The sequence below is a fragment of the Scyliorhinus canicula genome, chromosome 26 (assembly GCF_902713615.1).
Source record: "Scyliorhinus canicula chromosome 26, sScyCan1.1, whole genome shotgun sequence".
Lineage (NCBI taxonomy): Eukaryota > Metazoa > Chordata > Chondrichthyes > Carcharhiniformes > Scyliorhinidae > Scyliorhinus > Scyliorhinus canicula.
Window position 1 is genome coordinate 9,909,331 of NC_052171.1, and position 26,844 is coordinate 9,936,174.

A 26,844-nucleotide genomic window follows, 5' to 3' on the forward strand; every position below is an offset into this window, starting at 1 on the left:
CCTCCATTTCACTTTGTGTTTCATTCTCTCTCTCTCTCTCTCTCTCCCCCTTTCTCTGTTTCCCTCCCTCTCTCTTTTTCTGTCTCTCTCCCTTTCTCCTCTATCTCTATTTTTCTCTTTCCGTTTCAAGAACAAAGAAAAGTACAGCACAGGAACAGGCCCTTCGGCCCTCCAAGCCTGCGCCGACCATGCTGCCCGTCTGTGGTAGTATGACTAGAGGTACTACGGTACCTGGGAGTGTGAGCTGGGAGTGTAGAAGGCTCGCTGCCCATTGGCCCAAAGTGTTGTCTTCTCATTGGTCGAGAGGAAGGTAGCTCCGCCTACGAGGCGGAGTATAAGAACCCGTGGTCTACAGCAGCCACCGTTATTTCTGTACGCCTGCTGCTGGGCACACTTCTTGTAGATTAAAGCCTTATATTCGAACTACTCCTTCATTTCTGTGTTCATTGATCGCGCATCACCGTCTAAACTAAAATCTTCTACACTTCCGGGGTCCGTATCCCTCTATTCCCATCTCTACTTTCTCTCACTCTTTCTCTCTCCTTGTTTCTCTCTCTTCCTAATTCTTTCTCTCTCTATATCTTTCCCTCTCTGTTTTCTCTCTTTATTTTTCTGTCTCTTTCCCTCTCTCTCAATCTCTGTTTTTCTCTCCCTCTCAATTTTCCCCTCTATTTGTCTCTCTCTCCTTTCTGTTTCACTCTCTCTCTCTTTCTCTCTCCTTGTTTCTCTCTCTCCCTGTTTCTCTCTCCCTGTTTCTCTCGCTCTTTCTCTCTCTCTCTCCCTCTCTCTCTCACTCTTTCTCCCTCTGCTTTTCTATCTCTTTCCCTCTGTCTCTCAATCTCTGATTTTCCCTCTTTTTCTCTCCCTCTCAATTTTTCTCTCTATTTTTCTCTTCCTCTCTTCCCCTCAGTTTTTCTCTCTATTTTTCTCTCTCCCTCACCCTCTCTCTCTCTCCCTTTTCCCTCTCTATTTTTCTCTTTCTGTTTTACGCTCTCTCTCGCTTTCTCTCACCCTGTTTCTCGCTCCTATTTCTCCCTCTCTCTCTTTCTCTCCCTCTCTGTTTTCCCTCTATATTTTTTCTATCCCTTTCCCTCTCTCTCAACCTGTTTTTTCTCTCTTTTTCCTCTCCCTCACAATTTTGCTCTCTATTTTTCTCTCTCTCTCTCCCTCTCTTTTTCTCTCTCTTTCTCCTCTATTTTTCTCTTTATGTTTCACTCTCTCTCTCTCCCACTCTTTCTCTCTCTCTGCTTTTCTATCTCTTTCCCTCTATCTCTAAATCTCTGTTTTTTGTCTCTTTTTGTCTCCCTCTCAATTGTTCTCTCTGTTTTGCTCTCTCTCTCTTCCTCTCTCCCCCATCAGTTTTTCTCTTATTTTTCCCTCTTTCTCTCATCCTCTGTTTCTCTCTCTTCCTCTCTGTTTTTTCTCTCTCTCTTATCCGTTTTGGTAGGAATAACAGCAAACGGGATTATTATTTAAATGATAAAATATTAAAACATGCTGCTGTGCAGAGAGACCTGGGTGTGCTAGTGCATGAGTCGCAAAAAGTTGGTTTACAGGTGCAGCAGGTGATTTAGAAGGCAAATGGAATTTTGTCCTTCATTGCTAGAGGGATGGAGTTTAAGACTAGGGAGGTTATGCTGCAATTGTATAAGGTGTTAGTGGGGCCACACCTGGAGTATTGTGTTCAGTTTTGGTCTCCTTACCTGAGAAAGGACGTACTGGCGCTGGAGGGTGTGCAGAGGAGATTCACTAGGTTAATCCCAGAGTTGAAGGGGTTGGATTACGAGGAGAGGTTGAGTAGACTGGGACTGTACTTGTTGGAATTTAGAAGGATGAGGGGGGGATCTTATAGAAACATATAAAATTATGAAGGGAGTAGATAGAATAGATGCGGGCAGGTTGTTTCCACTGGCGGGTGAAAGCAGAACTAGGGGGCATAACCTCAAAATAAGGGGAAGTAGATTTAGGACTGAGTTTAGGAGGAACTTCTTCACCCAAAGGGTTGTGAATCTATGGAATTCCTTGCCCAGTGAAGCAGTAGAGGCTCCTTCATTAAATGTTTTTAAGATAAAGATAGATAGTTTTTTGAAGAATAAAGGGATTAAGGTGTTCGGGCCGGAAAGTGGAGCTGAGTCCACAAAAGATCAGCCATGATCTCATTGAATGGCGGAGCAGGCTCGAGGGGCCAGATGGCCGACTCCTGCTCCTAGTTCTTATGTTCTTATGTTCTCTTCCCTGCTCTCCCTCAGTTTTTCTCTCTATTTTTCTCTTTCTTTCTCTCTCTCCCTCTCTGTTTCTCTCTCTCACTTCCTCTCTCCCCCTCAGTTTTTCTCTCTTTATTTTTCTCTCTCTCTCACTCTCTGTTTCTCTCTCTTTCTCTTCCTCTTGCGCTCTGTTTTTCTCTCTATTTTTCTTTCTCTCGCTCTCTCTTTCAGCCTGTCTTTGTTTCTCTCTCCATTTTTCTCTCTCTCTGTTTTTCTCTCTATCGCTGTTTCTCTCTCCCTGCGTCTCTGTCTCTCTATCTCTCGCTCTCTCTCTTTCACTGTCTCTCTCTCTCTCTCTCTGCATCTCCTCTCCAACTCCAGTCGAACAATATGTGGAAATTAGTTGTTTTCTTCGAATCCAGCATTCCTGAAAGTTCACTTCCATCCGTGTGGGCTTTGCGATGACTGACTGTGTGAATGGAACCCACCCAAGCCCCCCCCCCCCCCCCCCCCCCCCCCCCCCCTCCCCCACCAGCCCGCCTGGACTAGGTCTGCAGACATGGCCTCCCGGGTGGGGTGGTGTCCGATTGGAGGCCAGTCCAAGATGGTGGAACCATTCCACGACTGAGTCAGCCACCCTGGGAAAAGGGAACATTCCGGAAAGCGATGTCAGTGTGCCAAAACTGTCACAAACCAAACACGGATTATTTTTCAATGAGCTGTGTGGAACAAGGAAGTTTGCATGTCGTAGCAACCCCGACAGTGCACAAGGAGGCCATTCGGCCCATCGAGCCTGCACTCGCCCTTGGAAAGAGCACCGTACCTAGGCCCAATACCCCACCCTATTCCTCTGACTCACCTAATTTGGACACTCGGGGCAATTGATCACAGCCAATCCACCTAACCTGCACATCTTTAGACTGCGGGAGGAAACCGGAGCACCCGGAGGAAACCCGGAGGGAACTCTACGCAGACACGAGGGAGAAGGTGCAAACTCTGCACAGTCACCCGAGGTCGGGATCGACCCCGGTGCTAACTACTGTGCCAACGCCGCCTACTTATATCGCACCTATCATTAGATGAGAACGACTGCCCTCTATAGGCAATGAAATACTTGTCAAGTGTCGGCACTGTAAGAAGCACAGCAGTGCAGAGCAAGATCCCGCAAACAGTGACGATCGAATCACTTGTTATAGCAATGTTGGCTGTAGGGTAAATATTGTCCAGAGCACCCCAGGAGTGGGAGGCAAACACCTCGCTCTTCTTGAGGTGGACTGTGGGTGGAAGGGGAGATGCTACCCCTTACTGTGCAGCACTCCCTCAGCGCTGCATCGGGAATGCTCAACACCCCCCCCCCACCTGCTCCACACCCATCCTTCTGACTCAGAGGCGAGCATGCTACTGACTGAGCCACGGGCGTTATCCTCTCGGAGACTAGCCTTCGCTCCCATCTCCTCTAATTGCGTCTTGGTAACGCCCTCCGGATGCGACGGGGGGGGGGGGGGCGGGGGGGGGGCCTGTAGCTACGCCGACTGAGCAGGTGGTCCCACACACAAATACGTGCACACATACGCGTTTCAAGCAGATGCGCCCGATCGTGTTCAGAGCAGGAGTCGTATCTCACCCTGCTTCCACCCAATGCCGACAAACCTTTCCGCTGACTATCGGCTTGACTAATCTTTTCCTCTCTCTCTCTCTCTCTCTCTCTCTACAGTGATGGACATCACCGACATGATTGGAGGCCAGAACAATGATGAGGAGAAACAGCACTTTATTCCTTTCCAACAGTGAGTTGGCATCTCGTCACCTCTCAAAGAAAGAGCTCAGCTTCCTGCTGACAATAGGGACATGTTGTCGAAGCTTTTCATCTTGTACTCATCAGGGCAAACACAGAGTGGCAAATTTCAAACAGCCGCAACAAATTATGCAACAGCAGAAAAGGGGCTGATCAGTTGTCAAGACTCTCATTGGCCAAGCTGTTGTCATAGAGAAAGCAACGGGGGGGGGGGGGGGGGGGGGGGGGGGGGGGGGGGGGGGGGGGGGTCTATACCTCCACTAAACTCCGGGTAATTCAAAAAAAGGCACAAGGCTTGGACATATACCTTTTGGTTGCAGAGAGCAGGTCCAGAGAATGAGAAACACGGTAGCACAAGTGGATAGCACTGTGGCTTCACAGCGCCAGGGTCGCAGGTTCGATTCCCCGCTGGGTCACTGTCTGTGCGGAGTCTGCACGTTCTCCCCACGTGTCTGCGTGGGTTTCCTCCGGGTGCTCTGGTTTCCTCCCACAGTCCAAAGACGTGCAGGTTAGGTGGATTGGCCATGATAAATTGCCCTTAGTGACCATAAAAGGTGAGGAGGGGTTATTGGGTTACGGGGATAGGGTGGAAGTGAGGGCGTAAGTGGGTCGGTGCAGACTCGATGGACCGAATGGCCTCCTTCTGCACTGTATGTTCTATGTTCTATAAAGCTTTGGCACTAATAGCACTATCCAAGCTCAGGATCTCTTCAACCATTGGCTCATTTCTCAACCTCCCTCAGGATCTCTTCAATCATTGGTCCGTTTATCAAACCGCGCGGTATCTCACCAACCGTTGGTCCATTTTCCCGGGGGACCAGGGAAATAAGGAACAGGCGGAGTTCTTGAAGTTGGGAACTCAAGAGGGCATCAAAAGAGAATTGGAGAGGGAAGGGATTGAGCAGCACTTTGAAAGGTAGCTCGATGGGAAAGGGGAATGGGGTAACTAAGTATATTGGTCTCACACAGTTCCTCACATTTTGCAATCTTGAATCAAGTTGGACATGACCAAAATTAACTTTTGTCATTAAGAATCACCAACTCCATTGTGGATTGAAGAGGTTGGGTATATTCCTCTTGGAGGAGAGGAAGTTGAGGGGAGGTTTGATCGAAATAATGAGGGGGGGGGGCGGGACAGAGCGGGTAGTGTGGCATTCTGAAAATCGGGTAACCTGGCAACGCAAGGGGCCCTGAACTACTTTCCTTGTGCTGCCGCCCTCCCAGGATTGCGATGGAGACCTACATCCGCCAGAGGCAGCTGATCATGTCGCCCCTGCTGACGTCGCGGGTGATCGGCGAGAATGAGCCTCTCACGTCCGTCTTCAATAAGGTCATCGCGGCCAAGGAGGTCAACCACAAGGGGCAAGGTAACCGCCCGGTGTCTCTGGAGGGGGGGGGGGAGGGAAATGTGCCGGGCACATCATTGGCCACGTCAATCAGCCTCAGAGGGCGATGGGTAAAGGACTGGGCGGAGGGCGAAGTTCACGCTCGGCGGAATTCCTGATTCGATTCTGGGGGTCAGGTTAGGGTCACGCCCATTTATGGGCGAGAGATATGGGGGGGAGGGGGCTGGATATGAGGAAGAACGTTATTTATTCAGCAAGCGGTAATGAGGGGTTATGGGGATGGAGCAATGGGGCCTGACTGGATTGACCTACAGACCGCTAGTATTGGTCCGAAGGGCTGAATGGCCTCCTTTTGCGCTGGAATGACTCCAGATTGCGAGAGCGAGGCCTCATTCCCTCAATAGTTGGATCCAATCAAGCGGATTGCAGGAATTCTGTCGGGGTTCGATGCTTGACAGAGTGAATGTTGGGTGGATGACGTCGAGACGCCACCGATTAAACTGAGTAGTGGGTCAGGCTCAAAGGGGCTGAATGGTCGCGGATCGGGTCGCACAATATTGGTCACGTTTCTCTCTCATGCTCACCAGGGCTATGGGTCTCGATGAAGCTACTACCTGGAGACATGAAGCAAGTCCACAAGGATTTTCCGCACCTCGTCGACAGATCGACCGCAGTGGCCCGTAAAATGGGATTCCCGGAAATTGTCCTTCCCGGTAAGTCACGGGCTGAGAAATGCCGGTGGGTGGGCTGTCGGCGTGTGGCGGGGTAAGGGTCTCCAGGGCGGACGCTGTGCGGCGATGTGTAACGCTCCCGTCTCTCCTGGCAGGGGACATCCGGAACGATATCTACGTCACCCTGATCCAGGGCGAGTTTGACAAGGGCAAAAAAAAGACGCCAAAGAATGTGGAGGTGACCATGGGGGTATACGATGAGGAAGGCACCCGAATTGAGGTACGATGTGGGGGGGGTCAACCTCCCTCCAGGTGGCGCTATCGCTGTCCTGGCCATTATCCCTGCTTCCGACTCTTCCCGGTGTTGCCTCTTTTACCTACTGTAAATAGAGCAGTGAGTTTGCCCTCCTTTCTTTAGGTATCGAAATTATATTGCTCAGAGTCACCAGGAATCAAATACCACCACAAGGTTCAACCGGCGATCGATCAAAGAGCCAAACACCAGTTAGTTAGTTCAAGATCAAGGGAACTTTATTTACACACACAATTAATCATGCAACGTAAACACTACTAGTTAAACTACACCTATCGACTATGACAACCTGTACTTAACTTCAGTCACCCGGCTTAGGTCAGAGGAACAGTGGCCGCTGTTCGGTTCTGGATCTATCGGGTCTGTAGGAGTAACTGCTGCCCAGCTGGGCCCATCCGCCTGGTAGCGGGAGTTGAACTTGACCTTGCTTCTGGTGGGGCTGCGATTGGAGGGAGACGCTGCCGGAGCTCCAGGTCCAAGAGAGGCCGAACACATGGTGGTCTCTCTCTCTCTTTATCCTTGGGGGGGTTTCACTTTCTTTTGGGCGGTCCTTCAGTTTGGGCCCCACTAATTGGGTAATTCCTGATCACTGTGATCGATTTGAGCCAATAAAGGGGCGGGGCCTGGATGGCTGGGCGTGTCCTAAGCGGTCATTGACCCTGTTGTTTACACTTCCCTCGTACAGGGAGTGGCGCCGAAATGTCTCGGGTTGTACCGGTCGCTCGAGTATCAAGATACCGCCTGGATTCCTCACTCGCAAATATCCATTCAGGCTCTGAGCCTGTCTGAACCTCGCATTGTCCATTTTTCCCACCATGCCTTGCAACCTTCCCTGTTCCTGGTTGTAAGTGGCCATCCCAGATGGCTACACCAGTCAGGTTCCCATCCCCAATCCCAGGGACGCAAAGCTCCAGGAATCAGCGCTAGACAGATATTTCCTCCTCGGAGTTATCCCGAAACTCATTCGACAAGCGTTGAACGGTTCCCCTGACAAATCCATTCCGACCCTGAATTGCTGGCGAGCGGTTGAGGAGGGGCGCTCGCTGCGGAAGTAACTGCCGGTCTCTTGAGCTGTGTGTTCGAATGTTTTGCCATGGTCTGACCTGTTCCTGAATCCCTTCACTGCCCGGTGGAACCGGAAGCAGGCAATTCACTTCCCGCTATTCCCCCAGCTAACCCCCCCCCCCCCACTGCCACAACCCCAGCTAATCCCCATTTATAGTTACATTGTCTCCAACACACGCAACACTTCTCTGTACTGAACTGCATCTGCCGCTTGTCTGCCCATGCCTGATTGAACTTCAAAGCATTTCACCCTCCCACACCAAGGAGTTATTCCAAACTCGAATCTTGGGATCAGATGAGTTTTATTCCCAGGCACAGTCCCAGTCTAACCCTCTCACTTCCGTTGCTCCAACAGAAGGCGATATTCCCAGGATCAGGCTACCAGGGGATTTCAGAATATAAATCCGTCGTCTATTATCAAGTAAAGCAACCATTCTGGTACGAGACAGTGAAGGTAGGTGGATATTCTCTCCTCTCTGTCCACAGCATCACGGACCTCCAATTATTAGCAGGTTCCAGAACCCATCTCGGAGATAACACATTGTGTACTCGCTCCGTGAGCAGAGTCCAGAGGGAATCTCCCCGTGCCCCTCTGAGGGAGGGCCACACTATCAGAGGGTCAGTACTGAGGGAGTGCCGCACTGTCAGAGGGTCAGTACTGAGGGAGTGCTGCACTGTCAGAGGGTCAGTACTGAGGGAGTGCCGCACTGTCAGAGGGTCAGTACTGAGGGAGTGCTACACTGTCAGAGGGTCAGTACTGAGGGAGCGCCGCACTGTCAGAGGGTCAGTACTGAGGGAGTGCTGCACTGTCAGAGGGTCAGTACTGAGGGAGTGCCGCACTGTCAGAGGGTCAGTAATGAGGGAGTGCTGCACTGTCAGAGGGTCAGTACTGAGGGAGTGCCGCACTGTCAGAGGGTCAGTACTGAGGGAGTGCTGCACTGTCAGGGGGTCAGTGCTGAGGGAGCACCGCACTGTCAGAGGGTCAGTACTGAGGGAGTGCTGCATTGTCAGAGGGTCAGTACTGAGGGAGTGCTGCACTGTCAGAGGGTCAGTACTGAGGGAGTGCTGCACTGTCAGAGGGTCAGTACTGAGGGAGTGCAGCACTGTCAGAGGGTCAGTACTGAGGGAGTGCTACACTGTCAGAGGGTCAGTACTGAGGGAGCGCCGCACTGTCAGAGGGTCAGTACTGAGGGAGTGCTGCACTGTCAGAGGGTCAGTACTGAGGGAGTGCCGCACTGTCAGAGGGTCAGTACTGAGGGAGTGCTGCACTGTCAGAGGGTCAGTACTGAGGGAGTGCCGCACTGTCAGAGGGTCAGTACTGAGGGAGTGCTGCACTGTCAGAGGGTCAGTACTGAGGGAGTGCCGCACTGTCAGAGGGTCAGTACTGAGGGAGTGCTGCACTGTCAGGGGGTCAGTGCTGAGGGAGCACCGCACTGTCAGAGGGTCAGTACTGAGGGAGTGCTGCATTGTCAGAGGGTCAGTACTGAGGGAGTGCTGCACTGTCAGAGGGTCAGTACTGAGGGAGCGCTGCACTGTCAGGGTCTGTACTGAGGGAGTACTGCACTGTCAAAGGGTCAGTACTGAGGGAGGTGCTGCACTGTCAGAGGGCCAGTACTGAGGGAGCGCCGCACTGTCAGAGGGTCAGTACCTGAGGGAGCGCTGCACTGTCAGAGGGTCAGTACTGAGGGAGTGCCGCACTGTCAGAGGGTCAGTTACTGAGGGAGTGCTGCACTGTCAGAGGGTCAGTACAGAGGGAGTGCCGCACTGTCAGAGGGTCAGTACTGAGGGAATGCCGCACTGTCAGAGGGCAGTACTGAGGGAGTGCTGCACTGTCAGAGGGTCAGTACTGAGGGAGTGCCGCACTGTCAGAGGGTCAGTACTGAGGGAGTGCTGCACTGTCAGAGGGTCAGTACTGAGGGAATGCTGCACTGTCAGAGGGTCAGTACTGAGGGAGTGCTGCACTGTCAGAGGGTCAGTACTGAGGGAATGCTGCACTGTCAGAGGGTCAGTACTGAGGGAGTGCTACACTGTCAGAGGGTCAGTACTGAGGGAGGGCCACACTATCAGAGGTTCAGTACTGAGGGAGTGCCGCACTGTCAGAGGGTCAGTACTGAGGGAATGCCGCACTGTCAGAGGGTCAGTACTGAGGGAGTGCTGCACTGTCTGAGGGTCAGTACTGAGGGAGTGCCGCACTGTCAGAGGGTCAGTACTGAGGGAGTGCTGCACTGTCAGAGGGTCAGTACTGAGGGAGTGCTGCACTGTCAGAGGGTCAGTACTGAGGGAGTGCTGCACTGTCAGAGGGTCAGTACTCAGGGAGTGTTGCACTGTCAGAGGGTCAGTACTGAGGGAGTGCTGCACTGTCAGAGGGTCAGTACTGAGGGAGTGCTGCATTGTCAGAGGGTCAGTACTGAGGGAGCGCCACACTATCAGAGGGTCAGTACTGAGGGAGCGCTGCACTGTCAGAGGGTCAGTACAGAGGGAGTGCTGCACTGTCAGAGGGTCAGTACTGAGGGAGTGCTGCACTGTCAGAGGGTCAGTACTGAGGGAGTGCCGCACTGTCAGAGGGTCAGTACTGAGGGAGTGCTGCACTGTCAGAGGGTCAGTACTGAGGGAGTGCCGCACTGTCAGAGGGTCAGTACTGAGGGAGTGCTGCACTGTCAGAGGGTCAGTACTGAGGGAGTGCTGCACTGTCAGAGGGTCAGTACTGAGGGAGTGCTGCACTGTCAGAGGGTCAGTACTGAGGGAGTGCTGCACTGTGGGAGGGTCAGCACTGAGGGAGTGCTGCACTGTCAGAGTCAGTACTGAGGGAGCGCTGCACTGTCAGAGGGTCAGTACTGAGGGAGCGCTGCACTGTCAGAGGGTCAGTACTGAGGGAGTGCTGCACTGTCAGAGGGTCAGTACTGAGGGAGTGCTGCACTGTCAGAGGGTCAGTACTGAGGGAGTGCTGCACTGTCAGAGGGTCAGTACTGAGGGAGTGCTGCACTGTCAGAGGAGGCAGTGTCTTCAGCAGTGTGAGGAGGGGAGTGGGGAGTGACGGGGACCTGGAGGTGGGAGCATTTGTCACAGTGGAAGGAACTAGACTCGGAACTTGCGAAATTGTTTCTGTTTGCAGGTGGCCATCGCAGTCGAGGACGTGCACCGGTGTCACCTCCGCTTTACCTTCCGGCACAGGTCCTCACAGGAGTGTAAGTGATTGAAGCTCTCTGCCAATAATGCAAGTTATTCCGGTTTCCTTAGAGTCAGAATGTTCCTCACAATAGAGGCTGTCCCTCCACCCAGGAGGCAATTGGAGAATTACTTCGAGCGCACTTGAAAGCGAAGGGGCCCACTCAGGCCCTCACGGCTGCCCCTGAACCTAATGTACTCAGTCTGCGACCCTTGACCCTTTCCTTGACGACATTAATGAACCAGATGGTTTGTTTTAACGACAATTAGATCAATAATTCAAATTTTACCACCTGCGCTTAAATAAATGTGCAAATGTCCCCCATTTATGCGTGCTCAATATAACAGACAATTCCGTCTGCGTATCTTAACAATATAATGAACATGACAATAACACGTGCCCTCTACAGCTTTCTGAGGAAGGTCGTAACCTGAGGGAGTGGAGGGGGGGAGGGGGGGGGGGTTTTACGGGAGACCGTAATTTTCGAAAGGGAAGCCAAATTAAAGAGCCGGACTCGTCGGGAGTTTTTTTTTAAATCGCGCCAAGATTTGGAGGGAAGGGTTAGTTCTGTCGGCCACCTGTGGTGCTGGAACCTGTTTTCTGATACGTTACCCTGTTGCCGTACGTGCAGCTAAGGACAAGTCGGAGAAGCTCTTCGGAATGTCGTTCGTGAAGCTAATGAAGCCGGACGGCACCACGTTACGTGATGGGAAGCACGACTTAATCGTCTTTAAGGTAGGGGAGGAGGGGGAAGGCGGAGCGTGGGGGGGGGGGCCGCGGTGGCAGATGAGGGATGACTAGAGGCTTCTGGGAATGATGACTGGAGGCTTCTGGGATTGAAGCCTGTCAGCTCTCTCTGTAGCGGTGAGTGTCTCGGCCTTGACCTCTCTCTGGGGGAAGAGAATCCGACAGACCCATCACCCTCAGGGGAGACGTTCTTCCTCACCTCCGTCTGAAATGGCCGACCCCTCCTTTCGACCCTGCGCCTCCCTCGTTCTCGGTTCCCTCATGAGGAGGCGAAACATCAGCCTCCACCCTGTCAAACTCTCCCCCCCCACCCCCCCCCCCCCCCACCCCCCCGCTCCCCCTCAGAATCTGATATGTTTCAGTACGATCGCCCCTGGTTCTGCTAAACTCCCAAATGAGTCCAGGCCCAACCTTCCCAACCCTCTCCTCATGAGACGAACCCGCCCATCCCAGAAATTGGCCTAACGAACCTTGCCGGAGCTGTCTCCAATGTGTAGATGACACTCCTTGAATAAGGGGTCCAAACAGTCAGCAGTACTCCAGATCCCTCTGCACCATTTCGTTCTACTGTCTGCCTCCATTGAAATACCAATCTGCTTTTCTTTTCCATTTATCCCTCCTTCTCTGTTTGCTGTTCGTTCGCCAGTCCTCGGTACTGGCCGGCTCGGGGGTGGCACAGTGGTTAGCACTGCTGCCTCACAGCGCCAGGGGCCTGTGTTGAATTCCGGCCTCGGGTGACCTTCTTAATGGAGTCTGCACCTCCTCCCCGAGTCTGCGTGGTTTTCCTCTGGGTGCTCCGGTTTCCCCCCACAGTCCAAAGATGTGCAGGTTAGGTGGATTGGCCGTGCTAAATTGCCCCTTAGTGTCCAAAGATGTGCAAGTTAGGTTAAGGAGTCATTGGGATAATGCTTGTGTGGAGTGCTCTTTCAGAGGGTCGGTGCTCGCTTGATGGGCTGAATGGCCCCCTTCTGCACTGTAGGGATTCTACGATTTTATCAGTACGTTACTCCCCAGTCTTTTCTTCTGCAATATCCCGTTATATATCAACTTATCGAATGTCTTTTGGAAATCCAAATACACTGCATCTACCGGTTCGCCTCTATCTACCCTGCTTATTACACCCTCAAAGAACTCTGAACAAAATTTAAATCTAAATACATGACATCTTCAGGTTCACCTCTATCCACCCTGCTTATTACATTCTCAAAGAACTCTGAAAGAAATTTGTTGATCGCGATTTCCCTTTCACGAAACCAGGCTGACTCCTCCTGATTGTGTGATGATTCTCGAAGTGCCCCACCGCCATCTTTAATTGTGGATTTACATATTTTCCCAATGGCGGATATTTGGAGGGCTGCCTTCCTGACATCGACCACCCTCCCCTCGATTCGGGGTGTTCCATTGGCCTGGCCTGGCGGTGAAGGGAGCAAGGGTTGCGCCAGCAGAAGGGGGCCGGTACTGGCACGACGGGCCGGCTGGCCTCCGTCTGGGCCGGATCCGTCCCACGCTACTAACTTCTGACTCGTTGCCAGGGGGACACCAAGAAAGCGGAAGACGCCAAGTGTTACCTCGCGCAGCCTGGCACCAAGGAAGAGCAGGAACTGAGAGAGAGTCAGAATGGAAAAGGGGTTCAGCACTCTGCCACCTTATCGATCATCAAGGACAGTTTTCAGATCGCAACGCTGGTCTGCTCGACCAAACTGACTCAAAATGGTACGTCCCAAACATAACCAGGCCAAACGTGATTGTATAGTTGAGTTGATAAAAGATCGCTTCACTAATGTCAGTCGACCCGCTTGAATTTCCACTTTAGAGAGAGCCCTCCACTGCTCGGGTGTAATGTAACTCGACTGAATAGTCTCATATGGGGGCCATGCTCTCCAATGATTGGCTAATCAATTTAAACAGCTTCTTTCTCTAGGCAGAGTACAGAGCCTGCTCGACCAGCCCCCCCCCCCCCCCCCCCCCCCTCCCACCCCCCCACCGCAAAACTCAAATCAAAACGTCCACCACTCGATACGAGATGATTTTGTGGTTTTTGGGCAGCACACTTTGAACAACCCTGAGTGCCCTGTTAACTGGAGACGCACAATAGAATACTCTCCACTTGCCTGGATGAGTGCAGCTCCCAACAACACTCAAGAAGGTGCACACCATCCAGGACAAAGCAGCCCCAGCTTGATCGGCACCCCATCCACAAACATTCACTCCCTCCACCACCGACGCACAGTGGCAACCGTGTGTACCATCTACAAGATGCACTGCAGCAACTCACCAAGGCTCCTTAGGCAGCTCCTTCCAAACCCACGACCTCTACCATCTAGAAGGACAAGGGCAGCAGATACCTGGGAACCCCACCACCTGGAGGTTCCCCTCCAAGTCACTCACCGCCCCAACTTGGAAATATATCGGCCGTTCCTTCACTGTCGCTGGGGTCAAAATCCTGGAACTCCCTCCCCAACAGCACTGTGGGTGTACCTACACCACACAGACTGCAGCGGCTCAAGAAGGCGGCTCACCCACCCCCTTCTCAAGGGGGCAATTAGGGATGGACAACAAATGTCGGACCCAGCCCACATCCCGGAACAATTATTTTTAAATCATGATTCCGCTTTATGCGTTCCTGCAGTTTTTCCCAATATCTCAGTGACTCAATTTCGAAAATACGTCAGCGGCTGCGAAGCACTTTGGGGAAGATAAAGTGGCGGCAGGCGCTAGACAAATGCAATTGTGTCTTCCTGGACATATAAAGTGTGCGCTGTGTGGATTGTGTGTTCACAGTTGACTTGTTGGGCCTGCTGAACTGGCGATCGAGTCACCAAAGCATCGAGCAAAACCTCAGGCGGTTAATGGAAGTGGACGGCAGCGAGATTGTAAAGGTGAGCAGCCCACGGGCGTCGAGTTCGAATCCCACCAAGGAAAGAAGGGAAATTTAAATTGAATTCATGAATCCGGGGCTAAAGTGGCAGTCTTATTATTAATGATCATGAGGTGATGAATTTAGGAATTGCAGATACGTATGTAGTTGCTGCGGTGAGGGTTAAAAGACTCGGTTTGTGTGTGTGTTCGACTGCTGCAGTCACGTTTTTTAAAAATCCTGGTTTGAAAGACAGCTCGGCATTTTGGGAACTGGAGGTGTAATTAAAGCATCGTAAAAGTTTGGTCAGAGGAGTTTTGTTTGGATAATAGGGCTCCCTGTGGCGAAGTTAATTAGAGACAGTGGGATTCCCCGATCGGCAAAGCCGAAATTGCGTTCGGCGATCGGCCGGAGAATCCACTTTTGCGCCAGAACCGGGGGGGGGGGGGGGGGGGGTTGGTGCCGTTTTTTCCGATGCTACCCCTCAAAAATGGCGTGCTCGAGGAGTACACCGCACGCCGTCGGGAAGGCCTCCAGACGTCACCTGAGGCCCTTCCCCGATGCTCCGCCCCCGATAGGCTGAGTCCGCGATGGCGTGGGACAGATGTCCTCACCACCTTCAGGGACCTCGCATGGCGTGTGCAGGCTGTGTCCAGCACCGCCACAGTCGGCGGGGGGGGGGGGGGGGCTGTTCCACTGGCGGGAGGGGGGCTTCGGCGTGGGCTGGGGGTACTGGTGGGGGGGTGGTACGGGGCGGGCGAGGCTGGTTACAGGGGGGCAGTTTTTTAGCAGGCCGGGTCCGTGCGCGTCCGGCGCCATGTTGCACGGGGCAATTAGGGAGGGGGAATAAATGCTAGGCCCAGTCAGAAACACCCAGAAAAACGGTATCAGCTGGACAACAGTTTGGGCAGTGATGGGGTTGAGAATGGCCCCTGCCCTGGCTGCCATTCCGAAAGTGGCCTTGGGGAACATAGGGGGCACAGAGGCGAGGCCCACCCCCTTGCCCCATGGTTGGACAGCCTGTTGAATCACTGTCGAGGGGCGTACACAAAAGGTACAGGGTGTGGGGAGAAGGTCAGGGTTCCTGGCATATGGTTAACCCATACGGAATCGAAGATAGAAATCCGTGATGGAGATTCTCAGGGACGTTAATACCAGTCGTCATGGACCAGGGCTTAGAAACTCAAATGTATCATGGAGTTCACCTGACCTACAACCTTTGTGTTGAATTTGGCTAAGGTGAGCACGGAAGTCTTCACTTCAGCCGATTCATCAGTCTTCCTCGACACTTTAATCAATCCAAGATTTATTCTAAGAATGTAGTTAACATATCTATGTATAAACACAGCAAGAATTTTTATCAATTACAAATATAAATACCCCACACAGCTACAGTAATCTATGTATAACACTTAATGAATTCCCCCCTTAACTGTTCCAATTCAATAACAAAATCCAATTTTACCAAAACCCCTTTTCAAGGATGTGGTGCAGCATACTGCATTCCCACTTGAATGGGACTGGTCCTTTTCCTGAAATTCTGATCCAGGTCCAGCCAGCAGATCTGAACTCCTTCCGGAAAGCAACTATGTCTTTAAAGTTACCGAGGCAGTTAGCCGCAACCAATGGGCTTTTTAACTGGAACAGCTTCAAAAATGAAACAGGGAGAACACGTCTTTCTCCTTCAGCAGTCCAAAAGTAGTCAAACTGAAAACCCCTCCCACCTCACAGCCCAATGTGCTACACGAGACATGATAAGAGACGAAGCCTTTCTTAAAGGCACACTCACATGACACAGTCAAATTGTTTTGTTTCCTATGTGTGTGTGTGAAAGAGGTGAAGCATTTCCAAAAGAACTAACTCCCCTTCTCTCAGTTCCTACAGGATACTCTCGACGCACTCTTCAACATAATGATGGAAACCTCAGACAGGGACACTTACGACTTTTGGTATTCGATGCCCTGGTAAGATCTATCAGTTCAGCTCCCGACCTGTATCACCGCTGGGCACACACACACACACACACTTAAAACGAAAGAACGCCCTCTCATCGGGAGAGATTGGGACTGTACTCCTTAGAGAGGGAGAGGTGAGGAGGTTCAGACAGCGGCGCAGAAAACGGCGAATGCTGTGAGGGGTGATTCTGCAACGGGGCAGCACTGATTGAGCAATGCTGAGTGCGTCGCCAGTTTCAGGAGTGGGGACGGAATACTCTCCACTTCTGTCGGGATATGCGAGTGGGGTGGGGAGGGGGTGGGGTGGTGTATGTGTGGAATCTTCCTGTGCGCCAATTGGCTAGCTGGATGACTCAAATTCCGCAGGTACGCCAATTGACGGTGAGTCACTTCGGTGGGCAACGTGGAAAGCGCGATAGCGTGCTCATCTTTGGAGGCCCTTTCTTCGCGGCCAATTCGACCTTGCACCCTGGGAGGCCACGAGAAGTCTTGGGCGCGGGTCAATACGAAATAAACCCACACCTGCACCGACGATGTCGCTCGTCCGCTCCGTTTCCAAGGCGCTACATCAATGCACTGTTTTTTTTTTATCTTCCCAGATAATTCCAAACCTCTCCGCTCTCTCTTTTCCAGGTTTTTATCATCTCCCTGATCGGAGATATCAAATTTCAGCACTTTAATCCTGTTCTGGAAACTTACATCACCAACCATTTCAGCGCCACGCTTGCATACGTGTAAGTATAGATGTAGGGGTGCGCAGAAAATCATTCATGTTTTTCCGGGGAGTCTCTGCTGGTCTAGTTCAGTTGGGGGTGCATTGCAAGGTTTGATTCATTGACCAGATACTGAACTGGACCCAGCCATATAAATACTGCGGCTACCAGAGCAGGTCAGAGGCTGGGAATCCTGCGGAGAGTAACTCACCTCCTGACTCCCCCCCCCAAAGCCTGTCCACCATCTACAAGGCACAAGTCAGGAGTGTGAGGGAATACTCTCCACTTGCCTGGATGAGTGCAGCTCCCAACAACACTCAAAAAGCTCCACACCATCCAGAACAAAGCAGCCCCGCTTGATCGGCACCCCATCCACAAACACTCACTCCCTCGGTGGTTAGCACTGCTGCCTCATAGTACCACGGGTTTGTATGCAGCCTTGGGATGACTGTCTGTGTGTGGGGTTTGCACGTTCTCCCCGTGTCTGCGTGGGTTCCTCGGGTGCTCCGGGTTCCTCCCACAGTCCAAAGATGTGCAGGTTCGGTGGGATTGGCCATGATCAATTGCCCCTTAGTGTCCCATAGGTTACATCTAGTTCCGGGGATAGGGCGGGATATTGGACTGAGTTAGGGAGCTCTTTCGAAGGGTCGGTGCAGACTTGATGGGCCGAATGGCCCCCTTCTGCACTGTAAGGATTCTATAATTCATTTCCTCCCCCACCGACGCACAGTCGCAGCCGTGTGTACCATCTATAAGATGCACTGCAGCAACTCACCAAGGCTCCTTAGGCAGCACCTTCCAAACCCACGGCCTCTACCATCTAGAAGGACAAGGGCAGCAGATACCTGGGAACCCCACCACCTGGAGGTTCCCCTCCAAGTCACTCACCGCCCCGACTTGGAAATATATCGGCCGTTCCTTCACTGTCGCTGGGGTCAAAATCCTGGAACTCCCTCCCTAACAGCACGGTGGGTGTACCTACACCACATAGACTGCAGCGGCTCAAGCTGGCGGCTCACCCACCCACCTTCTCGAGGGGCAATTAGAGATGGGCAATAAATGCTGGGCCCAGCCAGCAGCGCCCAGATCTCGTGAATGATAAGAAAGTGCTGTAACTGAGGTTAGGTTCAGCTTTCCAAATCGCAGTTTGTGGGTGAAATCCCAACCGGAGCTAGGTCCGAGATCCCGACTATTGGGAGTTAGAGATTCCTGCCGACTGCACTGGGCTTGCCGTTGACAGTAACGTGCGCCAACGTCCTGTGACGGGTCAGCCAACACGCCCAGGGGCAATCCCCAACCGCGTTTCCTCAGCGGCAGGCCTTCGAGAGAGCTAGGCCTCTCGGCCTCTCGCATGGGAAAGTGAGGTAAGGCAGGTTCAAGGAAGCTGCATGCGTCAGACACGAATACGGCGGGGTCGTGTGGGTTGAAATGGTCACCTGACACTCCCCCCCCCTTCCTTCCCCTCCATCCACTTGACAGGAAGTTGGCCAAAGTACTCCACTATTACGTCTCGAACGCTGAGCGTGCGGACAAGACGGACCTCCTATTCTCTGCTCTGAAGGCCCTGAAGTACATCTTCCGTTTCATCGTCCAATCGAAGCAACTGTACCTGAGGTAAGGAACCATCGGATTTGGAACTGGGAGGCCCGCTCACTCCCGCGGGATGTCAAAGAAATGTACAGCACAGGAACAGGCCTTCGGCCCTCCAAGCCTGTGCCGACCATGATGCCTTAAATAAAAAGTAAACCTTCTGCCTTCCTCGGTCCGTATCCCTCTATTTCCTCCCTCTTCATGTACCCATCCAGATGCCTCTTCAGTGTTGCTAATGTGCCCGCTTCCACCACATCCTCTGGCAGCGGGTTCCAGGTACCCACCACTCTCTGCATGAAAAACCTGCCCCGCACCATCTCCCTTGAACTTTCCCCCTCTCACCTTTAACCTCTGCCCCCTTGTAATCAACACTTCCGCCCTTGGAAAAAGCCTCTGACTATCCACCCTGTCTGCGCCTCTCATAAACTTGCGGGCCTCTATCAGGTCTCCTCTCAGCCTCCATCTCTCCAGTGAAAACAATCCTAGTTTAGTCAACATCTCCTTGTAGCCAACACCCTCGAGACCAGGCAACATCCTGGTGAACCTTCTTTGCACTGTGTCCAAAGCTTCCACGTCCTTCTGATAATGTGGTGGCCAGAACTGCACGCAATACTCCAAATGCGGCCTACCCAAGATTTTACAGAGCTGCAACATAACTTCCCATCTCCTGTACTCAATGCCCCGGCTAATGGAGGCAAGTATGCCATATTTACATAGATTTACATAGAATTGACAGTGCATAAGGAGGCCATTCATCCCATCGAGTCTGCACCGGCCTTTCGAAAGAGCACTTAGGCCCACGCCTTCCCGTAACCCAGTAACCCCACCTAACCTTTTTTGGACACTAAGGGGTAATTGATCACGGCCAATCCACCTCACCTTCACGTCTTTGGGCTGTGGGAGGAAACCGGAGCGCCCAGAGGAAACCCACGCAGACACGGGGGAGAAGGTGCAGGCTCCGCACAGACAGTGACCCTCTGACAATCGTCAGTTTAATCAGTTCAAGGACGTTGATTGGTCTCAGATCTGATGGGCTGTCTCGGAATTCTGGTGTGTTGGAGTCAAAAAGCAAAACTTCCACTGCCCCTACCCCATTTCGCAGCACGCCCCCTTTCACAAGGAGCCCGACGACCCTCCATTGCCTCTCAGTCCAGCAGCATCTCGATCCCAAATCCCCTCCTTCCCAAAATAGATATTAATGATTCGGAGGAAGAAACCGTGTACTCTGGATCGAAGCATTGCACAGGACCTTGGTTAGGCCACACTTGGAGTATAGTGTTCAATTCTGGTCGCCACACTACCAGAAGGATGTGGAGGCTTTAGAGAGGGTGCAGAAGAGATTGACCAGGATGTTGCCTGGTATGGAGGGCATTAGCTATGAGGAGCGGTTGAATAAACTCAGTTTGTTCTCACTGGAACGAGGGAGGTTGAGGGGGCGACCAGATAGAGGTCTACAAAATTATGAGGGGTATAGACAGAGTGGATAGTCAGAGGCTTTTTCCCAGGGTAGAGGGGTCAATTACTAGGGGGCATAGGTTTAAGGTGCGATGGGGCAAGGTTTAGAGGCGATGTATGAGGTATGTTTTTTACACAGAGGGTAGTGGGTGCCTGGAACTCGCTGCCGGAGGAGGTGGTGGAAGCAGGGACGATAGTGACGTTTAAGGGGCATCTTGACAAATACATGAATAGGATGGGAATAGAGGGATACGGACCCCGGAAGTGTAGAAGATTTTAGTTTAGACGGGCAGCATGGTCGGCACAGGCTTGGAGGGCCGAAGGGCCTGTTCCTGTGCTGTACTTTTATTTGTTCTTTGTTGTAGCCAAATCTACAGATGGTACAAAGGTGGGAGAGAAAGCAGGTTGTGAGGAGGATATAAATAGTTTACAGGGAGATAGTGGTAGGTTAGGTAAGTGGGCATATAATTGGCAAATGGAATTCACTGTGGGAACATATGTGATTGTTCATTTCGGACGAAGGCAATGAGAAGGAGGATTTATATTCAATGGAGAGGGATTGCAGAAAGTTGCAGCACAAAGAGACTTGTGGGGGGGGGGGGGGGGGGGGGGGGGGGGGTCGCTGTTCATGAAACCCAGAAAGCTAGCAGACACGTACAGAAGGGAATAGGGAAGGCAAATGGACCACTGCCTTTTATATCAAGTGAACTGGAGTATAAAAGTCAAGAGGTGTTTCTGCAGCTGAGGTACTAGTGAGGCCACATTTAGAATACTCGGTACAGTTCTGGTCCCCTTATTTAAGCAAAGATAGATTATCACCGGAGGCAGGACAGAGGAGGATTACTGGGATGATCCCGGAGATGGAGGGACTGAAATTTGAGGAAAGATTAATCAGGTTGCGTCTGTATTCCTCGGAGTTCTGAATGGGAGGCGATAGGATTGAAACATATAAGATTCTGAGGGGGTTCGTCAGGATCAATGTTGGGAGGGTGTTTCCACTCATGGGAGAATGTAGGACCAGAGGGCGGAGTCGCAGAATAAGGGGGAGCTCATTTAAGACGGATTTGAGGGAGAATTTCTTCTCCCGCAGAGTGGGAAATCTTTGGAATTCTTTACCTCAGGAAGCTGTGGAGGTCGAGTCCTGGAACATGTTCAAGGCCGAGATCGATAGGTTTTTAATCAGGAGGGGAATTAGGGTTACGAAGAGAAGGCAGGAAAGTGGATTAGTGAGTGTTAGATCGGCCCTGATCTTATTAAATGGCGGACAGGCTCCTATTCTATTTCCTATGGTCTTATGGTCTCATTGGCCGCCTCTGGCTCTTCCTCCAAGACCTACCTATCTCCTCCCGCCTCTGATATCTCTGTGCTCGTCCAACTCTGGCCCCTTGAGCAGCGACTGCCCCGATGTATAACTGATCCACAATTGGTCTTCAACTGCCTGGTGCACCCAAAGCTCTGAAATCCCCTCCCAACACCTCTCCGCCATCTCTTTTTTCCTCAGTAAGGCCTGAAAACCTAACTATTTCATCCAGAACCTTCACTCGCATCCCCTGATATCCGTGCAGCCAAAGGCCCAAGAAGTGTAGAAGATTTTAGTTTAGACGGGCAGCATGGTCGGCGCAGGCTTGGAGGGCCGAAGGGCCTGTTCCTGTGCTGTACTTTTCTTTGTTCTCTTGACGTTCTTGTCTTTCGAACCCAGGATCTATGGGACACAGGAGAGCGACACTGAATTCTCAGAATCCATCAGAAAACTATTCCTCTCGTTTAACTCGCTGATGGACAGGCCCTTGGAGGAATCTGTGAAAATTAAGGTTCGTTCTCAGACGGGACGGCTGAACTGCTGGTGTTTATTGAGGGGTATCATCGCTATCCCCCGTCAACCTTTTATTATTGTTCTGTACCACCTTCAGAATCTTGCGTGTCTGTGTTAATGTACCGCCCTGAGAATGGAGGACAGGTACAGCACGGGGTTAGATACAGAGTAAAGCTCCCTCTACACTGTCCCATCAAACACTCCCAGGACAGGTACAGCACGGTGTTAGATACAGAGTAAAGCTCCCTCTACACTGTCCCCATCAAACACTCCCAGGACAGGTACAGCACGGGGTTAGATACAGAGTAAAGCTCCCTCTACACTGTCCCCATCAACACTCCCAGGACAGGTACAGCATGGGGTTAGATACAGAGTAAAGCTCCCTCTACACTGTCCCCATCAAACACTCCCAGGACAGGTACAGCACGGGGTTAGATACAGAGTAAAGCTCCTTCTACACTGTCCCCATCAAACACTCCAGGACAGGTACAGCACAGGGTTAGATACAGAGTAAAGCTCCCTCTACACTGTCCCCATCAAACACTCCCAGGACAGGAGTTGCACGGGGTTAGATACAGAGTAAAGCTCCCTCTACACTGTCCCCATCAAACACTCCCAGGACAGGTACAGCACGGGGTTAGATACAGAGTAAAGCTCCTTCTACACTGTCCCCATCAAACACTCCAGGACAGGTACAGCACAGGGTTAGATACAGAGTAAAGCTCCCTCTACACTGTCCCCATCAAACACTCCCAGGACAGGAGTTGCACGGGGTTAGATACAGAGTAAAGCTCCCTCTACACCGTCCCCATCAAACACTCCCAGGACAGGTACAGCACGGGGTTAGATACAGAGTAAAGCTCCCTCTACACCGTCCCCATCAAACACTCCCAGGACAGGTACTGCACGGGGTTAGATACAGAGTAAAGCTCCCTCTACACCGTCCCCATCAAACACTCCCAGGACAGGTACAGCTCGGGAGCGAGCGGGAGACTCCCAGAGTGATGAGGGGATGATGGGGGATGGAAATACCCCCACAGCCAATCCATTTGCACCAGGGCCGAGTGACGTCATTCCAGCCTCCTGCCACAAGGGGTGCTGTAGCTAAGCGCTCCACCCTTGTGATTTTGTTAAAGTTTATATTTCTTCTCCACAGGGAGCCGCTCTGAAGTACCTGCCATCGATTGTCAACCACGTGATGTTGGTGTTCGATCCCATCGAACTCAGGTAGCCATCCTCGCCGTCACTCCCCCTGCGACCTGCGACCCTTGAACCGGTCAATCGATTTTGGTTTGGAGCCATTTTGGCCTGGAAACAGGCCATTCAGCCCATCAACTCCGTGCTAACACTCCAGACAGTCATCCCCCGCTGGTCCTTAAAACATTAGCGAATGGGAACAGTTTATTGATATTTTGACTTCCATTGTTTGCGGCTGGCTGACGTTCCCCTTGTTGTTTCCTCCTGCAGTGTCCTCTTTACCAAATTCATCCAGAGTATCCCGGACTATCAATTGGTGCGGCAAAAGCTCAACTGCATGTGTAAGATAGTGGAGAGCGAGCTCTTCAAGCAGCCCGGTGAGTGAAGCCCTGCAGCCCCTGGTGTGACACAGGCACTGCCGAGTGACGCGCAGCACAGCCAAGGAGAGTGGCTGAGATCAGAGAGTACAGGAGAGAAAGAGGGAGGTACAGAGAGAGATAGGGGAGAGAGAGTTACAGGGAGAGGGATAGAGGGAGTTACGGAGAAAGAGGGAGAGAGGGAGTTACAGAGAGAGAGAGTGAGAGGGGAGACAGGGAGTTACAGGGAGAGAGGGAGTTACAGAGAGAGAGAGTGAGAGGGGAGACAGGGAGTTACAGGGAGAGAGGGAGTTACAGAGAGAGAGAGTGAGAGGGGAGACAGGGAGTTACAGGGAGAGAGGGAGTTACAGAGAGAGAGAGAGAGAGGGGAGGACAGGGAGTTACAGGGAGAGAGGGAGTTACAGAGAGAGAGAGTGAGAGGGGAGACAGGGAGTTACAGGGAGAGAGGGAGTTACAGAGAGAGAGAGTGAGAGGGGAGACAGGGAGTTACAGGGAGAGAGGGAGTTACAGAGAGAGAGAGTGAGAGGGGAGACAGGGAGTTACAGGGAGAGAGGGAGTTACAGAGAGAGAGAAGGGAGATAGGGTTACAGAGAGAGGGAGTTACAGGGAGAGAGGGAGTTACAGAGAGAGAGAAGGGAGATAGGGTTACAGACAGAGGGAGTTACAGGGAGAGAGGGAGTTACAGAGAGAGAGAAGGGAGATAGGGTTACAGAGAGAGGGAGTTACAGGGAGAGGGAGAGAGGGAGTTATAGGATGGTGTGTGTGTGAGAGAGAGAGGGAGTGTGTTACAGGATGGCGTGTGAGAGAGAGAGTTGGAGAGAGAGAGGGATTACAGGATGGTGTGAGAGAGAGAGAGAGTTGGAGAGAGATAGTTGGAGAGAGATAGTTGGAGAGAGAGAGGGATTACTGGATGGTGTGAGAGAGAGAGAGAGAGTTGGAGAGAGATAGTTGGAGAGAGAGAGGGATTACAGGATGGTGTGAGAGAGAGAGAGAGTTGGAGAGTAAGAGTTGGAGAGAGATAGTTGGAGAGAGAGAGGGATTACAGGATGGTGTGAGAGAGAGAGAGAGAGTTGGAGAGAGATAGTTGGAGAGAGAGAGGGATTACAGGACGGTGTGTGAGAGAGAGAGAGAGTTGGAGAGTAAGAGTTGGAGAGAGATAGTTGGAGAGAGAGAGGGATTACAGGACGGTGTGAGAGAGAGAGAGAGTTGGAGAGTAAGAGTTGGAGAGAGAGAGGGATTACAGGATGGTGTGAGAGAGAGAGAGAGAGTTGGAGAGAGATAGTTGGAGAGAGAGAGGGATTACAGGATGGTGTGAGAGAGAGAGAGTTGGAGAGAGGGCGTTTCCGGATGGCGTGTGAGAGAGAGAGAGAGTTGGAGAGATAGTTGGAGAGAGAGAGGGATTACAGGATGGCGTGTGAGAGAGAGAGAGGGAGTGTGTTACAGGATGGTGTGAGAGGGAAAGGAGAGGGAGAGGAGAGTGTGTCACAAGACAGTGAGGAGAGGGAGTGGGAACGTGCTTCACAGCTGCTCGGTGATGTCTGGCTCCCCCCGGGGACTCGGATGTTGAACTGCAGCAGCTCCCAGTTGGAGCAGATGTTGAGAATGTTTCTGTCTGGGCCTTTCTCCCACAGAGTGCAGGGACATCCTGCTGCCCCTGATCATCGACCAACTGAGTGGGCAGCTCGACGATAACTCCAGCAAACCTGACCATGAAGCTTGTGGCCAGTTACTCAGCAGCGTTCTCCAGGTCCTGGACAGCAAATCCATCGTGAGTAGCCCTCTGACCTGTCCTAAAGGCCCACTGACGGAGCCCATTCGGCCCATCACCCACCCCGCCGTATCCTTAATTCCAAGGGAGCACGCAATAATTTGGAGCACCACAAATTTGGCACGAATCATCGCGGGGAGAAATAGGTCTGGTTGGGGTATACGTGGCAGCGAGATTGCCGGGGTGGTGGGGGGGGGGGGTGGGGGGGGGGTGGGGGAGGTTTCTTGTCAACGTGCTGGGTGTAAGGGGACAGCCCGTCAGCGCCTTTCTGCCCGACGTCTCGTGCCGTTACAGGGACCACGCCAGACGCACGTCCAGCTGATCATGGAGAGGCTGCTGAGGAGGATTAACCGCACGGTGATTGGAATGGACCGGCAGGCCAGCCAGATTGTGAGTCGCCCCCCCCACCCCACCCCCCTCCTCCTCCCCCCTGTCCCGTCCACACTCCGGTACCAGGCTCTCCCAGAATCTCATAGCCGCCGGACGTTCGCTTCCCTCACCCCTCCACCCACTCTCCAAGAAATAGTGGTCTCTCCACTACAGTCACTTCAGGGGTGTCAGTTCGGTGGAGATCCCCGTGCGGATCTGCGCAACACTTGCTCCCAGATCCCCTTATCAGTCACACAAAGAGGCCATTCAGCCCATCCGATCCATGGCTGGGAGTTTCCCTTGAGCATGGAATCTTTGCCAGGCGAGAGTGTCCAACTCCCTCCCCCTCTCGGGAATCTTCGGCACTCAGCCTGCGGATCGCGGTGGAATCCGTCTCCCGGCAACGGGTGTCGGAAGGGAAACATGGCTTCTCCATCGGTCGCCCCAGGACACTAACTCCCTCTCTGACTCCCCCTACAGGGTGTTTTCATCGCCTGTATGATAGCCATTCTCAACCAGATGGAGGACAACCATTACACACACTATATCAACACCTTCAAGACGCGGCATGACATTATCGTGAGTAAAACCCCGTTTCCGCGTATTCTCATGAGGGAGCTCACGGGGTCTTTTTCAGGATGGCAGCCGGTGACTAGCGGCGTTCCGCAGGGGTCAGTGTTGGGACCACACGAGATCACGAGACACATTAACAATTCGGAAGAAGGAACTGAAGGCACTGTTGCTAAGTTCGCAGATGATGCAAAGATCTGTAGAGGGACAGGTAGTATTGAGGAAGCAGGCGGGGCTGCAGAAGAACTTGGGCAAGCTGGGAGAGTGGGCAAAGAAGTGGCAGATGGAATACAAATGAAAAATGAAATGAAATTAAAATCGCTTATTGTCACGAGTAGGTGTCAATTAAGTTACTGTGAAAAGCCCCTAGTCGCCACATTCCGGCGCCTGTCCGGGGAGGCTGGTACGGGAATCGAACCGTGCTGCTGGCCTGCTTGGTCTGCTTTAAAAGCCAGAGATTTAGCCCAGTGAGCTAAACCAGCCCCTACAATGTGGAAAGTGTGAGGTTGTGCACTTTGGTAGGAAGAATGGAGGCAAAGACTATTTTCTAAATGCGACAACTTTGGAAATCAGAAGCACAAAGGGACTTGGGAGTCCTTGTTCACGATTCTCTGAAGGTTAATGTCGGCAGTTAGGAAGGCAAATGCAATGTTAGCATTCATGTCAAGAGGGCTAGGATACAAGAGCAGGGATGTACTTCTGAGGCTGTATAAGGCTCTGGTCAGACCCCATTTGGAGTATTGTGAGCAGTTTTGGGCCCCGTATCTAAGGAAGGACGTTCTGGCCTTGGAAAGGGTCCAGAGGAGGTTCACAAGAATGATCCCTGGAATGAAGAGCTTGTCGTGTGAGGAACGGTTGAGGACTCTGGGTCTG

At 52.2% G+C, this 26,844-nt stretch overlaps 1 protein-coding gene across 1 annotated transcript in view; it reads left to right on the top strand.

Annotated features, from left to right (window-relative positions):
- Nucleotides 1-26,844, top strand: part of LOC119957341 (dedicator of cytokinesis protein 5-like) — a 72,127-nt gene that overhangs the window by 4,485 nt on the left and 40,798 nt on the right. Inside the window, 19 exon segments of the mRNA XM_038785242.1 lie at nt 3,919-3,991; nt 5,224-5,366; nt 5,933-6,058; nt 6,172-6,296; nt 7,750-7,848; nt 10,507-10,579; nt 11,192-11,295; nt 12,840-13,020; nt 14,089-14,186; nt 16,040-16,106; nt 16,109-16,128; nt 16,753-16,853; nt 18,312-18,446; nt 21,577-21,688; nt 22,847-22,917; nt 23,158-23,264; nt 24,896-25,032; nt 25,327-25,422; nt 25,882-25,980. Coding sequence (XP_038641170.1) covers nt 3,919-3,991; nt 5,224-5,366; nt 5,933-6,058; nt 6,172-6,296; nt 7,750-7,848; nt 10,507-10,579; nt 11,192-11,295; nt 12,840-13,020; nt 14,089-14,186; nt 16,040-16,106; nt 16,109-16,128; nt 16,753-16,853; nt 18,312-18,446; nt 21,577-21,688; nt 22,847-22,917; nt 23,158-23,264; nt 24,896-25,032; nt 25,327-25,422; nt 25,882-25,980 — 1,967 coding nt within the window.